Below are 15,214 nucleotides of genomic sequence, written 5' to 3'. Positions count from 1 at the left end.
TATTTTTTTATGCAACTATTTCCTTCTTGTTACTCTAGTGAGAAACTGTTGACTTCAAAGATCTGTATTTGTCAAATTATTGATCATACCGACCTAATATGTTAATACAGTTGTTTGAGATATAGATTTGTGTGCAGATCTCAGATGTTGAACTGCGCTCCCCCTATTTCATGGTGGCTGTTCACAGTGAAGCTGCCACCATTCCCCTACTGCTGCATCTGCACAGGTGTGACCAAGTTCTTTTGTGTGCACTCTACCCCGTATTATCAGTAAGCGTTGGTGTGCTACCAAGTCAAATTATTTTCAGAAGTTAATAAATACTGCATCTACCTGACAGCCATGGTCCTTGGCTTTCAGGATGTCAAATGAAAAACGTAAAAGTCTGTTTTTGCTTGACCTGTTTTTGGTATAGCTTGCTGGTTGGTGTGGAGGATGCATTGTGTTCAAAGTATCTCATTATATTTGGACTGAGAATATGTGCTCAGAAGCTACAGCAAATGGATGTCAGACATTGGATGGAAGTGTTGTAATTCACTTCTCCTGGCCTTCTTGTGGAGGAGTGTGACCAATGCTTTCTTCAACTTCTGGGCACTTTTTTTTTTTCAGTGATTTACAGTATATTGTGATTAAAAGAGAGGCTAAGTTTGCAGAAAATTCTATATAGATTCTGAGGGGGATTCCCATAGGCCTTAGAGATATTTTCAATTTTAACAAATTTAGCCATTTTTCAGTGCCAATCACTTACACTAATATCTATGTTACTCATCTTTACAGTGGTGTGAGAATTAAACTGTAGCAATACTTTTGGACTTACCTTTGCAAAACAGTATTTGATAATCATTGTGAGCATTTCTGATTTTACTTTGTTACTCGCAATTTCAGTTCCTGTATCATCTGTGAGTTCCAAGTGCTGCTGACAGACTTGACGTATGACCAGAATTTATTTAAGATTTTTAAAAGGTCATTTGATAAGATTGTTCTTTCGTAGATATTATAGGCGACGCACATTTCATTCCGAGTTTTTCTCATTTAATCCAGGTATTCTATTGCTTTCGTCCATTAGGAGCATACTGCACACACATTCATTATGAATACACCAATAGTTCACTGAATAAAATCAATTTCTCTTGCTGATATTTATATAGCTGTCTCACAAGATCCATTACACTTGTTTCATTAAAATAATTATATTAATTAAAATTTTAAATATCTGTAGGCCATTTGTTAATGTTTGTTCTGATTTAATTTGTTTTGCAGTTATATTTTTACTATTAAACAGGAATTTTCCACAGGTTGCAGAATCTCCCTCACCAGAAATAAAGCCTGCTTTGTTCGGGCTGCTGCATGCTGTAATGATGCACAAATGGCAATATTTCTATAACACGCCTCTTCTTCAAGCACTTAATCAAAATGCTGGATCAGAACATATTGACAACAGAGAACAATTGATTTCTATTCTTAGAGCATATGGGCAGTCATTGCTGCAACCAGATATTAATATTTTTGGCCAGAACCTGAAAAGTCTTGAGCAAATAAACATCAAATGGAAACTTTACCATAGAGTGAGTACAATATTTTCTACAAAACATAATTTATATATAAATTAACAGTAAATCCCCACTCTCAATGTAGAAGAGTCGTTGAGAGAGAGAGAGAGAGAGTTGTAGTTGTTGCTGTAGTAGTAGTAGTAGTAGTAGTAGTAGTAGTAGTAGTCGTTTCTGTGTATTTGTTTGCTGCTAAAGGCTACTCTATGAGTAGAGATCTATCCTCGTATGGTTAGTTGTTTCCATGTATGTAAAGTGAAAAATTATACTGGCGTGAATTAGGTATATTTTAATTCAAGCTATTAGTATGTTTTCAATAAACAATACACTCAGTAGATAACATCAGCAGAAGATGCTTTTTAGTTGCCCTTTCGTGTGTGTGGTTTTTTTTTTTTAAGACCAAAAAGTGTAGTATTTGTGCATGCTTTTGGTCACAGCAACCTGCATTTATGGACTAGTAGCAAGTTGTGTAGCTTTCTACTAATTTCTGTAACTTTTTTTGAAGACTACTGCAAATTTATTTTAATAGTTAATCTGTATTTAGGAAATACATTTCATCCTCATGTCATGTTTTCTTATGCTGTCATCACAGAATCTGTAACATCTCAGAAGTGTGCATACATTGATGTACGAGGGCGGTTCAGAAAGTAACCTGTGCGGGTTGTGGGGGGAGTAGCGACGCCATCTGTGCGTTCACGCACTCAACAGGTCAGTCGGCATCAAGCCGTGGTCGAGTGAACGTCGTACTTGCGCTAGTTTAATTTTTGTGGCACTTTGAAATGTGTGCTGCAATAGAAAACCCCGCCAAATGTGAAGTGCGTGCTGTCATAAGGGTTTTTACAGCCAAAGGATATTCTGCAGCAGCTATTCATCGTGAGCTTTGTGCCGTGTACGGACCAAGAGTTATGAGTGAAGGAGTTGTCCGTGAATGGGTACGTTTATTTAAAAGTGGACGAGAAAACGTTCATGATGAAGAGAGGAGTGGTAGACCATCATTGGTGACTGACGAACTCGTTCAGACAGTTGATGCAAAAGTTCGTGAAAATCGACGTTTCTCAATGTCGGAGTTGTCTACTGGTTTTCCACAGATTTCTGACAGTGACAGCAAGATTGGGTTACCGTAAGTTCTGTGCACGATGGGTGCCCAAAATTCTTACCGACCACCACAAAACTCAAAGAATGGCCTCTGCATTAGACTTTCTGTCACGTTATGAGGACGAAGGAGAACCATTGTTAAACAGAATCGTGACCGGTGACGAAACCTGGATTAAGTACGTGAACCCTGAGACAAAAGAACAATCAAAGATGTGGGCACATTCAAATTCGCCTACCAAACCAAGAAAAGCCTCGCAAGATTTTTCTGCCAGAAAACTGATGGCAACGGTGTTTTGGGATGCCAAAGGGGTGTTGTTGGTTGAATTCATGGAACGTGGTACGACCATTAATCAAGACGTGTACTGTGAAACAATAAAAAAGTTACGACGGGCTATACAGAACAAACGCCGTGGTATGCTGACTTCCGGTATCGTTTTTTTCACGATAACGCCCGTCCTCACTCTGCTTGCAGAACAACGGCCCTTCTTCAGTCCTTCAAGTGGGACATTATCAACCATCCACCTTACAGCCCAGACCTGGCGCCAAGTGATTATCACCTCTTCATGCATTTGAAGAAATGGCTCGGTTCACAGCGGTTTGATGACGACGAAGAGCTCAAAGATGCGGTCACAGGCTGGCTCCAAGCACAAGTGGGTGATTTTTATGCAGAAGGAATTTCAAAGCTTGTGAAGAGATACGATAAGTGCCTCAATCGCTATGGAGACTATGTAGAAAAATAGTGCAAAGATGTAGTTGTAAGATGTATATATTAAAATATTTTTATTTAACTTGGTGTATTTTTTTAAATCAACCGGAGGTTACTTTCTGAACGGCCCTCGTAATTGTTATACATTCTCTGAATAGTCATTAAATATTAAAATAAATTTACAGCAGTCTTTGAAAAAGTTTTATACAGACATATATACATACCTTATATGAGGGGCAGTCAAACAAGAACAAGACAAATGGAAAAAAGTAAGTAAATTGTTTATTATTTCAGAAGCAATCCCCAAAACTTTTAATAAATTTATGCCATTGTGAGGCAAAATGGTCAATGCCTTCTTGGAAAAATGTTTCCGGTTGCCTGTGGAACCATGATTGTACCCAGGCACACACTTCGTTATTTGAAGCAAACTGATGACCGTCACTGTCTTTCTTCAGGGTTCCAAAAATATTCAAATCTCTTGGGGAGAGATCGGAATGGTATGGAGGATGTGTGAGGGCTTCCCAGTGAAACTTCTGCAGTGTGGTCAGAACAACACATGGACAGTTCCAGATAAAATTTTGTTTTGCACCATGATATATTAACACTATAACAGAGGAAAATGTGATACCCCTATAACAGTGGGATAAATTCGTCTGACCCGTAATGAGATTTGTCTTAAATTCCCAATGCACTTGAAGTGAGACCTACACTCCTGGAAATTGAAATAAGAACACCGTGAATTCATTGTCCCAGGAAGGGGAAACTTTATTGACACATTCCTGGGGTCAGATACATCACATGATCACACTGACAGAACCACAGGCACATAGACACAGGCAACAGAGCATGCACAATGTCGGCACTAGTACAGTGTATATCCACCTTTCGCAGCAATGCAGGCTGCTATTCTCCCATGGAGACGATCGTAGAGATGCTGGATGTAGTCCTGTGGAATGGCTTGCCATGCCATTTCCACCTGGCGCCTCAGTTGGACCAGCGTTCGTGCTGGACGTGCAGACCGCGTGAGAAGACGCTTCATCCAGTCCCAAACATGCTCAATGGGGGACAGATCCGGAGATCTTGCTGGCCAAGGTAGTTGACTTACACCTTCTAGAGCCCGTTGGGTGGCACGGGATACATGCGGACGTGCATTGTCCTGTTGGAACAGCAAGTTCCCTTGCCGGTCTAGGAATGGTAGAACGATGGGTTCGATGATGGTTTGGATGTACCGTGCACTATTCAGTGTCCCCTCGACGATCACCAGTGGTGTACGGCCAGTGTAGGAGATCGCTCCCCACACCATGATGCCGGGTGTTGGCCCTGTGTGCCTCGGTCGTATGCAGTCCTGATTGTGGCGCTCACCTGCACGGCGCCAAACACGCATACGACCATCATTGGCACCAAGGCAGAAGCGACTCTCATCGCTGAAGACGACACGTCTCCATTCGTCCCTCCATTCACACCTGTCGCGACACCACTGGAGGTGGGCTGCACGATGTTGGGGCGTGAGCAAAAGACGGCCTAACGGTGTGCGGAACCGTAGCCCAGCTTCATGGAGACGGTTGCGAATGGTCCTCGCCGATACCCCAGGAGCAACAGTGTCCCTAATTTGCTGGGAAGTGGCGGTGCAGTCCCCTACGGCACTGCGTAGGATCCTACGGTCTTGGCGTGCATCCGTGCGTCGCTGCGGTCCGGTCCCAGGTCGACGGGCACGTGCACCTTCCGCCGACCACTGGCGACAACATCGATGTACTGTGGAGACCTCACGCCCCACGTGTTGAGCAATTCGGCTGTACGTCCACCCGGCCTCCCGCATGTTCACTATACGCCCTCGCTCAAAGTCCGTCAACTGCACATACGGTTCACGTCCACACTGTCGCGGCATGCTACCAGTGTTAAAGACTGCGATGGAGCTCCGTATGCCACGGCAAACTGGCTGACACTGACGGCGGCGGTGCACAAATGCTGCGCAGCTAGCGCCATTCGACGGCCAACTCCGCGGTTCCTGATGTGTCCGCTGTGCCGTGCGTGTGATCATTGCTTGTACAGCCCTCTCGCAGTGTCCGGAGCAAGTATGGTGGGTCTGACACACCGGTGTCAATGTGTTCTTTTTTCCATTTCCAGGAGTGTATATTTTTCCATTAACTTGTAAGTCATGTACACATTTCAATCAGAGCCTTACTTCAGAGTTCAGAGACATTCACGTTACCGTTATGGTTACAAAACATTGCATGTCTATCCAGAAATGTGATCTGTTTCCAACTTTTCTTCATTTATTTAACTTGTTTGTTTCTAAAAACTGAAGTCTCACATAGAGCATATTATTGGTACTTTTCATACACATCATTCACTTTTCTCACAATTGTTCATTTCAAAAATCAAACAATGGAAAACCCAGGATGGAATGTAACAATATTGTGAGAAGGAAAGTTGCTACTCTGCATATAGCAGAGTTGCTGAGTTGGAGACAGCTCATTTCCTCCCCCCCCCCCCCCCCCCCCCCCACTCTGTCAGTCCCCCCCCCCCATATCCATCTCAACCTGCCCCCAGCCATGCTCATTGGCACGTGTCGCCCCATCAATAAACTTAAATAAATAAGGCTGATACTACTCCCACAACATTGCTGTCATGCAGGGCAGGCTACACATTAGGCACTTAAAAATCATTTACTTGCCCCTGGTGTACAGCCCACCACGTAGAGTAGGGTGATAAAGCAGGCTGGTACACTGCAACACATCATGCCAATTGGGTGTGTAAAAGCTGTTTCTTGTCCCTGACATGTAGGCTGCCTACAAAGCAGGTTGATGTGGCAGGCTGAAACTGTTCCCACACAACATGTCTATCGTACAGGGCAGCCGATAGGCTGGTGACTGGGATAAACATCTTTTGGCTGGTACCTCCACTCTGTTGGAGCTAGGTAGAAACTCCACAATGCTGATAATCAGGAGGCCTGCTGTTTCTGTGCCAAATTTTGTTGGGGCCACTCCAGAGGTTTTATCAGGTATCTCCCACAAGAGGTCATAGTTGAATACTTATGAATCATTTGAATAACGACGATCATACCACACTTTGTGCCGTTACAGAAGGTAACTGTTTCTGTTTTCCTCTTCCCTATTCTTCACTCTCTTCTTCTTTATGATGCAGTGTGATGAGGATAATGATGTTCTACTTTACATGGTACACTGTTAAGGTGCACTGTGGCTTATCAATCTTTTCCAGCGTGATGGTGGAATGTAAGTTTTTATTGGTCTTCATCATGCAATTGTGGATTTTTCAGTACGTCTTGTTCATTGTAGCCACTAATAGCATTTTCTCCTGATGAAGTTCCTTGGCAAGCTTGAAGGGATGTGAAGTAGTTTTCTGTTGTCACATTCCTTCCTCGGTGTAGAGACGTTACAGTGAGGAGAGGGGATGTTGACGGACCCCCAGTGGCTGCTTATCTGGTTGGCCTGCCTCCTTACCAAGGTTCACCTTCCTCCTTACCAAGGTATGGTAAGCCATTGCAAATGTACTGGTATGCTACACCTGCAGTTATCTGAAACTTGAGTCTGTGTTGGTCAGATTTGTTTAGCATTAACTAGGTAAATCTGGACCTTGCTTTGCTTCAAAGTAAGTGTTCATAATAGTAATTTTTCTACCAGGGCCAGTAATGGCAGCTTTGCATGAACTTCTCATGAAAGCTAAGGAATATGACAAGTACATGGAATCTTTTTTAATCCTGATAAAATTAGGTGCCCAAGAACTCAAGTAATGGTAATTCAAGAAATCATGTTTAATACAAAGAGCATCTCTAACTATGTGATACCAATCACTGCATTCAGTTTCTGCATGATACAATTGAATTGGTGTTTTTTAGTTGATTCTGAGCATTTGTAAAAAAGTTGGAAGGCACTGATGACTGATTCGTCCACTTGGTCGCAGGAATATTCAATGGGCCGTCCTCTCTCCTTCAGGACATTCAAAGCAGCCCTTCTTCTGGATGACAGCATTTCATGTGTCACTTTTTGATTAAGTATCAGAGATCTCCACAATATGCAAATATCTTCATTTGTATGGCCACACAGACACATAGTAATGGAAAAGACCTACCACATACAAAACACACTATCTACCTGAATAAGCGAATAACAGCAGCAACTCATGGAATATGACTGTGATGTTACAATGTCCAGCACTAAATGTCTCCATCGTAGCACATACCCTCATTTGAGACAGCAATATTTGAATGGAGCAAAATGCAGCAATAATAATACCTTTTTAGTTACGAAAAGCAATGTTCTAAAAAAAGTGTGGCACAGGGGTCAATTGACCCCCTCTGCTAGATATATTCTATGATATTTCCATGAAATCATGAAAATTGAAGTCTGATATAGTCAAAAATAGAAGACGTGAGGGAAAGTCATGAAGGGTAGGAGAGAACAGAAACAGTATTGATATTTAAAAAATTTCACATTTATTCTTCAGTCTCAGTTGCACTTTTTTAACTGCAAGACAAGTTTTGATCTCCCTGGATCATAGTCAGATGTGTATAATTTCATTAGCAACTTCTCATGTTTGTGTCAGAATCTCTGTTAGTACTCTGATAAGAGGTTCTGACATAGACATGGTGGGTTGCTGACACAACTAAAGGTCATCCAGAGATATAAAAACACCTCATGTATTTAAAAATGGTAACTTAGACTGAGGAATAAATGAAAATTGTTTTAAATATATTAAACTCTGAATTCTTTGCTGTGGAGAAAAGGGTTGAGAGATGATATTGACCCATTTTGTTGTTTGTAAAGGTTAGTTCTACATCTGTGTTATTAATAAACTATACATCTGCTATGTAGTAGTCGTCGAACTCTCAACTAGATGAAATCATTTTAAATCATGATTAAATGCCAACATCTACTAAATCAGTATTCTGATAACTTGGAGTTAGACGCGGACCGTATTCCTCATTGACCATACATCGGACAATAGATTAATCATTTTATTACGATGATCGTTCCTCCTAAGGACAAAGTTGGTGACAGAAATTTAATGAGAAAATCCTGCCACAGCAAAAACCACCTTTGCTTTTATGATTGCCAGTCCAATTCACGTATCACATCTATAACACTCTCTCCCATACTTTGTGATAATACAAAATGAGTTGCCCTTCTTTGAACTTTTTTTATGTCCGTGATCAATCCTATCTCATGCGGATCCCATGCTGCACAGCAATACTTGAGAAGAGGGCAGACAAGCGTAGTGTAAGCACTCTCTATTATAGACCTGTTGTGTTTTCTGAGTATTCTGCCAAGAAATCACGTTCTTTGGTTTGCTTTCCACACAACAGTATCAATGTGGCTGTTGCAATTTAAGTAACTTGTAATTTTAAAACCTAGACATTTAGCTGAATTTACAGCCTTTAGATTTGTTTGATTTATCACGTAACTGACATTTCTTGGATTCCTTGTAGTACTGATGTGGGTGGCTTCACACATTTCATTATTTAGAGTCAATTGCCACTTTTCACACCATACAGATATCTTGTCTAAATTGTTTAGCAGTTTGTTTTGATCATCTAATGGTCAATAACAGCAATCTACTTAGGGCTGCTCAGATTGTCCTCTAAATCATTTATGTAGATTAGCAAAAGCAGAAGGCCTATAACGCTTCCTTGGTGAATGTCAGATATCACTTCTGTTTTACTTTTTTATTATTTATTTTATTTTACATTTCTAGTTCTATAGGACCAAATTGAGGAGCAAATCTCCCTGGCTATGGAATGTGTCTGTTCATGAAATTACAACAGAAAAGTAATAACAGAAAAAATAAAATGTTTATAAACGGTAAAAAGACAAAAAAAACTATAGGTTCATGTATATAGAATTGACAAAGTAATGTGGGAATTAGCTTACTTTTCAAGGAACTCCTTGATAGAATAGGAGTGACCAATAGGGAAATTCTTTAGTTCATACTCGAAACCACTTGGATTAACTGCTAAGATATTTGAATTCTTGTGGTAGCTTATTGCAAATGGATGCAGCAGAATACTACACGTCTTTCTGTACGACAGTCAAGAAGGTTGTGATCCAAAAGCAGACTGGAATTTCTGCATACTATTAACTGAATGAAAGCTGCTAATTCTTGGAAATAAACTGATATTGTTAGCAAGAAATGACATTAAAGAATGTATTTATTGAGAGCCCAGTGTCAGAATACCTGCCTGTTTCTGAGCTAGAAATACCCTTTGAGAATGGGAAGATTTACCATAAAATATAATGCCATATGTCATAAGCAAATGAAAATAAGCAAAGTAGACCACTTTTCATATCAAACTATTTCTTCTCCTCATCCTCAGCAGACATGCATGCCATTTGTCAGCCAAGCCCGGCCAGCCCATCTTCTTCAGTGACTCCTTTGACCACTAGCATGGGGTGCGTCCCTCTTCTCTGCTACAAAGAGCTGTTTCCTAAGGAAACTACTCCAGATTCGATCTATCATTGTAAGTTTCACAATCTTTGCATGGAACTTTGCAATAGTGCCCTTGTGTACACTGATGGCTCTTGGACTGACTGTGGTATTGAGTGTGGCTTCATTTATTGCACCGAGGATTTTCAGTATCGGCTTCCAGGACACTACTCGGTGTTTACAGGAGAACTCTTCGGCTCTGTATCAGGCCAAGCAGTACATCCAGTGACATAGGCTTTTCAATTGTGTCATCTGTTCCAAATCTCTTAGTGCCCTTCAGAGCATCTGTGTGCTATCGCAGTCCATCCCTTTGTGCAATGGGTCCTAGAAAGTGTCCACTTGCTCACTCTTGAGGGAGCCACCGTGATGTCCATTCCATTTGATGATCTCCGTGTAGCTGTCAGTCAGCAGGTGGTATCACTTTTGCATCACCACTGGTCTTCTCTTCATGGGAACAAGTTCCGTGGAATTAAACCTCTCCCAGCTGCTTGGCCAACATCGTCTTGACTCTCTCACTGTGAGGAGATCATTTTAGCTAGGTTGCGTATCGGGCACTCTGTTTTAGCCATCAGAATTTGTTAAGTGGTGATCCCCCACCACTTTGTGCTCATTGTCATCGACTTTTGATGGTTCACCATTTCCTTCTCAAATGCCCTTTTTTTTAACCACTTACATTCTAATGCACATTTGCCTTCTGAGTTACAGGTCATTTTAGCAAACTACATGGGGCTGTTGACAGCATTTTTACTTTTATCCATTGTAGTAACATGGCAAAGGACATGTAATCTAAAGTTTGGGACCTCTGTTGTCTCTATGGCATATTTTGTGGACCTTCCTCAAAGAGGTAGTCCTTGTTTTTAGTTCTCTTTCCTTTCATTGACTGGGCTTAATGTGTAGTCACTTTTAACCTCTTACTTGTATTAGTGTTCTAAGGTTCTGATGTGGACGCATATGGCCTTAGTTGTTTTTGCTCCCCAGAACAAACCAAATGACAGTTCACTATCTATCTGAACACCTAGAAATCTGAACTGTTCAATCTCACTAGTCATATGCCCATTCTTTGTAATTATAACGTCAGGTTTTGTTGAATTGTGTATTAGAAAGTGTAAAAATTGAATCTTATTGTGATTTAGTATTACTTTATTTTCTACAATCCATGAACTTATGTCTTGAACTGCACTATTTGAAAAAATACCAATGCTGCACGCAACATCTTTTACTATCAAGCTAGTGTCATCAGCAAGCAGATATTTTAGAATCACCTGTAATACTAGAAGGCATATCATTTATATAAATAAAATACAGGAATGGCCCCAGCACTTATCCCTGGGGCACCCCACATCTAACTGTGCCCCACTCGGACATCACATCATAGCCATTATCAATAGGTTGAGAATGACCTTTTGCTGTCTGTTCTTAAAGTAAGAGGTGAACCAGTTGTGAGCTACTCCCTGTATTCTATAATGGTCCATTTTCCGGAACAATATTTTGTGATCAACACATTCAAATGCCTTAGTTAAATAAAACGGATGCCTAGCATTTGAAACCTTTTATTTAATCCATCCAAAACCTCACTGAGAAAAGAGAATATAGCATTCTTATTTGTTACACCACTTCTAAAACCAAACTGTACATTTGACAGCAAATTATGTGAAATGAAATGATCAATTATCCTTACATACATAGCCTTTTCAGTAACTTTAGCAAACATTGATGACATAGAAATAGGTCTAAAATTGTCTACATTATCCCTTTCTGCCTTTTTATAAAGTGGCTTTACTACTGAGTACTTGAATTGTTCAGGAAACTGACCATTCTTAAAGTAAAAATTACAAATATGGCTAAGTACAGGGCTAAAATGTGCAGCATAGTACTTCAGTATTGTGCTGGATACTCCATCATATCTATGAGTCCTTAGTCTTCAGTGATTTAACCATCAACTCATTCTCCCCCTTGTCAGTATCACAGAAGTGCATTTCAGATGTCAGTCTCAGCCAGCCATTTTTCAAGAAAGAGTTATATGATTTCCTGTAGAAACTAAGTTATTACCAGCTATGTTCAGAAACCGATTATTAGATACTTCACAAATTTCTGACTTATCAGTAACAGAAACATTTTTACTGCATACTGACTTTATATCCTCAACCTTGTGCTGCTGACCAGACACTTCCTTCATCACTGGCCATATAGTTATAATTTTATCCTGTGAATGAGCTGTCCTATGACTTTCTGTCAGTTACTACAAACTGTGACCTTTCTGACAGGAAATTGTGAATCTAGTCACACAACCGAGCTGATACTCAGTACGCATACTGGTTGATTAGAAGGTGCTTGTGAGGAATGGTGTTAAAAGCCTTCTGAAAGTCTAAAAACATGTAACCAGCTTGATATCCCGTGTTGATGACACTCGTTACTTCATGAGAAAAGGAGCTAGTTTCTTCTTCATCTGATGTGTTTTCTTCCATTGAAGACTTGTTCCTGCAAGTTCTAATGCTTTGCCTTGTCAGGACTGTTAAATATGCAACAGTGTACAGAGCTACAGATTTCAAGAACTTTTCCATTTCCTCATCAGGATGAATGAGAAATTCATGCTGATAACGAGCCTTAAATCCTTTAATGAGGCACTGACACATTGACTGAGTTAATACTGATGTGGTTTTTGAGCAAAGACAATGTTTTTATTATTTCATCTTTTGACTGCAACATATCATTGGTTGTATGACCCAGACAGTGACCAAGGATTAATAAGTGATTGCAGGTGCTTTTACTGATGAAGCACAAAGCCACTTTATGTTGATTTCACATGTCATCCAAGATGTGAACTGTAATGATGGCATGTTAAATGTGCTCAAAACATCTCAGGCTTGTATTTTTACCTATACAAAGAGGTTCAGTTTATGACTATGTGATTTATTTGGGGCAAGGAGAAAGATAATTCTGTCTCTCTTCATTTTGAATTGCAGCTTACTTCTTGAGTTTTTTACATTTAGAGTTCTGGCTGGAAGCAGGCAAGAATAAATTGTTGTTGCATCACAGTTGAACGCTTGATTATAACTTAAATGTTCATCTTATCACTCAGTGTAAAATTTCAAGAAATTGTGAAGAATATTGACCATTGGAAGGCCCTGCTTCTCCTCCTATTTTCATTTGGCTTATTCTGTACTGACATTCCCACTTTAATACTATCTCTCAGAGGTAATAAAGTCTTTGTTGCCATGTAAATCAATGTGAAATTTTGTGACTTGAGCTTTAATCATTGTTACTGCTACATCATAACAATTGCAGAAAAATATAGATGCTGAATGAATGAAGCATGATCATCATTATGATTTTACTCATTTCAACTGTTGTCAACTGTTTTTTCATAGTCATTTTGTTGACTGCTTCACAATGTTAAACATGGCACATATATTCAGGTTTCTGTCTAGCAACCATTCTTGATAATAAGAAAGACCAATGGTTGAGATTATTTGCTCATATTCCTCACGGTTATTGTTTTCAAGGCTTGAAGGTTGCAGCAGTAAATGATATTACAGAGATCTGCAAACTATAATTAGATTCTTACACCATGTTATATCTGTATCCGCAGTGTATTGGACTATGGCATATCAGGATTTAACTGAACAATTTTTGTTGTTTCATATTTTTAATTTGTGTGTTACTTGTGTAATTTTAGTTAGATGATATGTGTTTCATTAGTGAATTGAATGTGTTTTGCACCTGTTCTTCTGACATTAACACAGTTAGGTTGCACTAATGCCTGTTGTAAATGTCTTTCTGCAGAGTATCTTCCAGGAAGAGTTGCTGGGGCAGTTTTTGACAGTATTATTTCATTCACTTATACACAAATCTCATGCTTTGCTGGAAGAAGAAATTACAACAGCAATGTACAACATGGCATCTGTAAATTTTACTGCCTTCTACAGTGAATATCTCCCCAGGTTTCTGCAGTCTACCGAGGGTTTGGATAATGATCAAAAGGAGATTTTACAAAGAAATTTCAGGCAAGAAGTGGTAAGCATAGAATTATGAAAGTTCCATCCCTCTTTCCACCCTCCTACACCGTCTCGTCTTTCTCCTCCTCAGGCTCTTCTGCAGCCTCTCAATTCATTTGTTCTCGCCCATCTAACACTCCTACCATTCACCTCCCTAAGCCCTCTCATCACCCCCTAGCCACACTCGCCGCCTACCCCCTCTCGGCAACCTTCTCCCTACATCCCTACTCCTCCTCCCACTTCACTACTGCTCTCACAAACCTACAACCCCTACCGCCTCCCACCTTCCTATGCCCTCCCCCCCCCCTACTCCCTCTCACCCATGCCAACTCTCACCCCCTGCCGCCCGCCCATGCCCTCCCCCTCCCCCCCGCCCCCGCCACCCCTCTCGCCCTCGTCCTCCGCCCCCCCCCCCCCCCTCATCTCTGTATCCCGCACAACCCCATCTCTGTATGCACCACACTCGCATTGCTGTATCTGCCACATTTCCACACCCCCACCCCCCCACCCCAATTACTATATTCCCACTTAATCCTGATGTGCTTCATCCCCTTAGCATACCCTATCCCTCTCTCCTCTTCATATGTGCAACATTCTTACTTTATTTGGGTTAAAAACCTGTTCATCATGTATAAGGATAAATTGATTAGTCCCTATTAGGCTGCTGTTGTAAGAGTTATTCAAGTTGTTGTATTTTATTTTCATGCAGGACCTTCCATCGTTTACCCAGAACGTGCAGAGATTGGTAAATGATCTACGATGTTATAGGCTGTGTAATAGCAGTCTTCCTGGGGGCAGTGTAAAACTCTGAACTTTATAGTGTACAGTCATATAAATGGCTTTAGCTTTGCAGTGTAAAGTGGACCAATATGTGTAACTTTTTATATTCTTCATAAGGCTTTTGTGAATTTTTATATTGCTAATGATGATTAGGATGAAAGTCCTGAATCAAAAAGATTGTCTTATTATGTATTTTGCTGTTATTAAACTTCTTATAGAAGAAGAATGGTGCAAATTTTCTTATTTTGTATAGTTGTGTATTGTTCACAGATATAAAATAGAAATCTGAAAGAAGCAATGAGTTTCAATTGTTACTCTGGCACTGTTCTCTGGTGTGTGTGTGTGTGTGTGTGTGTGTGTGTGTGTGTGTGTGTGTGTGTGTGTGTGTGTGTTTGTTATATGGATTTCCTGAAGATAATGAAGGTTTTACAACCAATAAAAAGAGCTCTACTACAATTAATTCATTTCTGTTTGTATCATATATCTATTGCAAATTGCTCTTGTAACTCCAAACGTAGTGGTGTTGGAGGTTCAGATCTTCATTATATTTTCAGGAGCTACTCTGGTTTAACGACCTGAGAGAGGTAAGTTGCTTGATAGTCATGTAAACAACTTGTTATGGTAAACAACATGGACATGGATATAAGCCTCTG

At 40.3% G+C, this 15,214-nt stretch overlaps 1 protein-coding gene across 3 annotated transcripts in view; it reads left to right on the top strand.

Moving 5' to 3' along the window:
- LOC126412065 (exportin-6-B) overlaps positions 1 to 14,855 on the top strand; it is a 357,950-nt gene extending 343,095 nt beyond the window's left edge. For all 3 annotated transcript variants that reach the window (XM_050081474.1, XM_050081465.1, XM_050081456.1), the window contains 3 exons: positions 1,293 to 1,562; positions 13,570 to 13,800; positions 14,491 to 14,855. In XM_050081474.1, the coding sequence (XP_049937431.1) occupies positions 1,293 to 1,562; positions 13,570 to 13,800; positions 14,491 to 14,592 (603 nt within the window). In that variant the 3' untranslated portion in view covers positions 14,593 to 14,855. The remainder of the gene's footprint in view (positions 1 to 1,292; positions 1,563 to 13,569; positions 13,801 to 14,490) is intronic.
- The last annotated feature ends 359 nt before the right edge of the window (positions 14,856 to 15,214 follow it).

The sequence above is a fragment of the Schistocerca serialis genome, chromosome 1 (assembly GCF_023864345.2).
Source record: "Schistocerca serialis cubense isolate TAMUIC-IGC-003099 chromosome 1, iqSchSeri2.2, whole genome shotgun sequence".
NCBI lineage: Eukaryota > Metazoa > Arthropoda > Insecta > Orthoptera > Acrididae > Schistocerca > Schistocerca serialis.
Note: the sequence above shows the minus strand (reverse complement) of the source record. Positions and strands in the feature narration are given on the sequence as shown.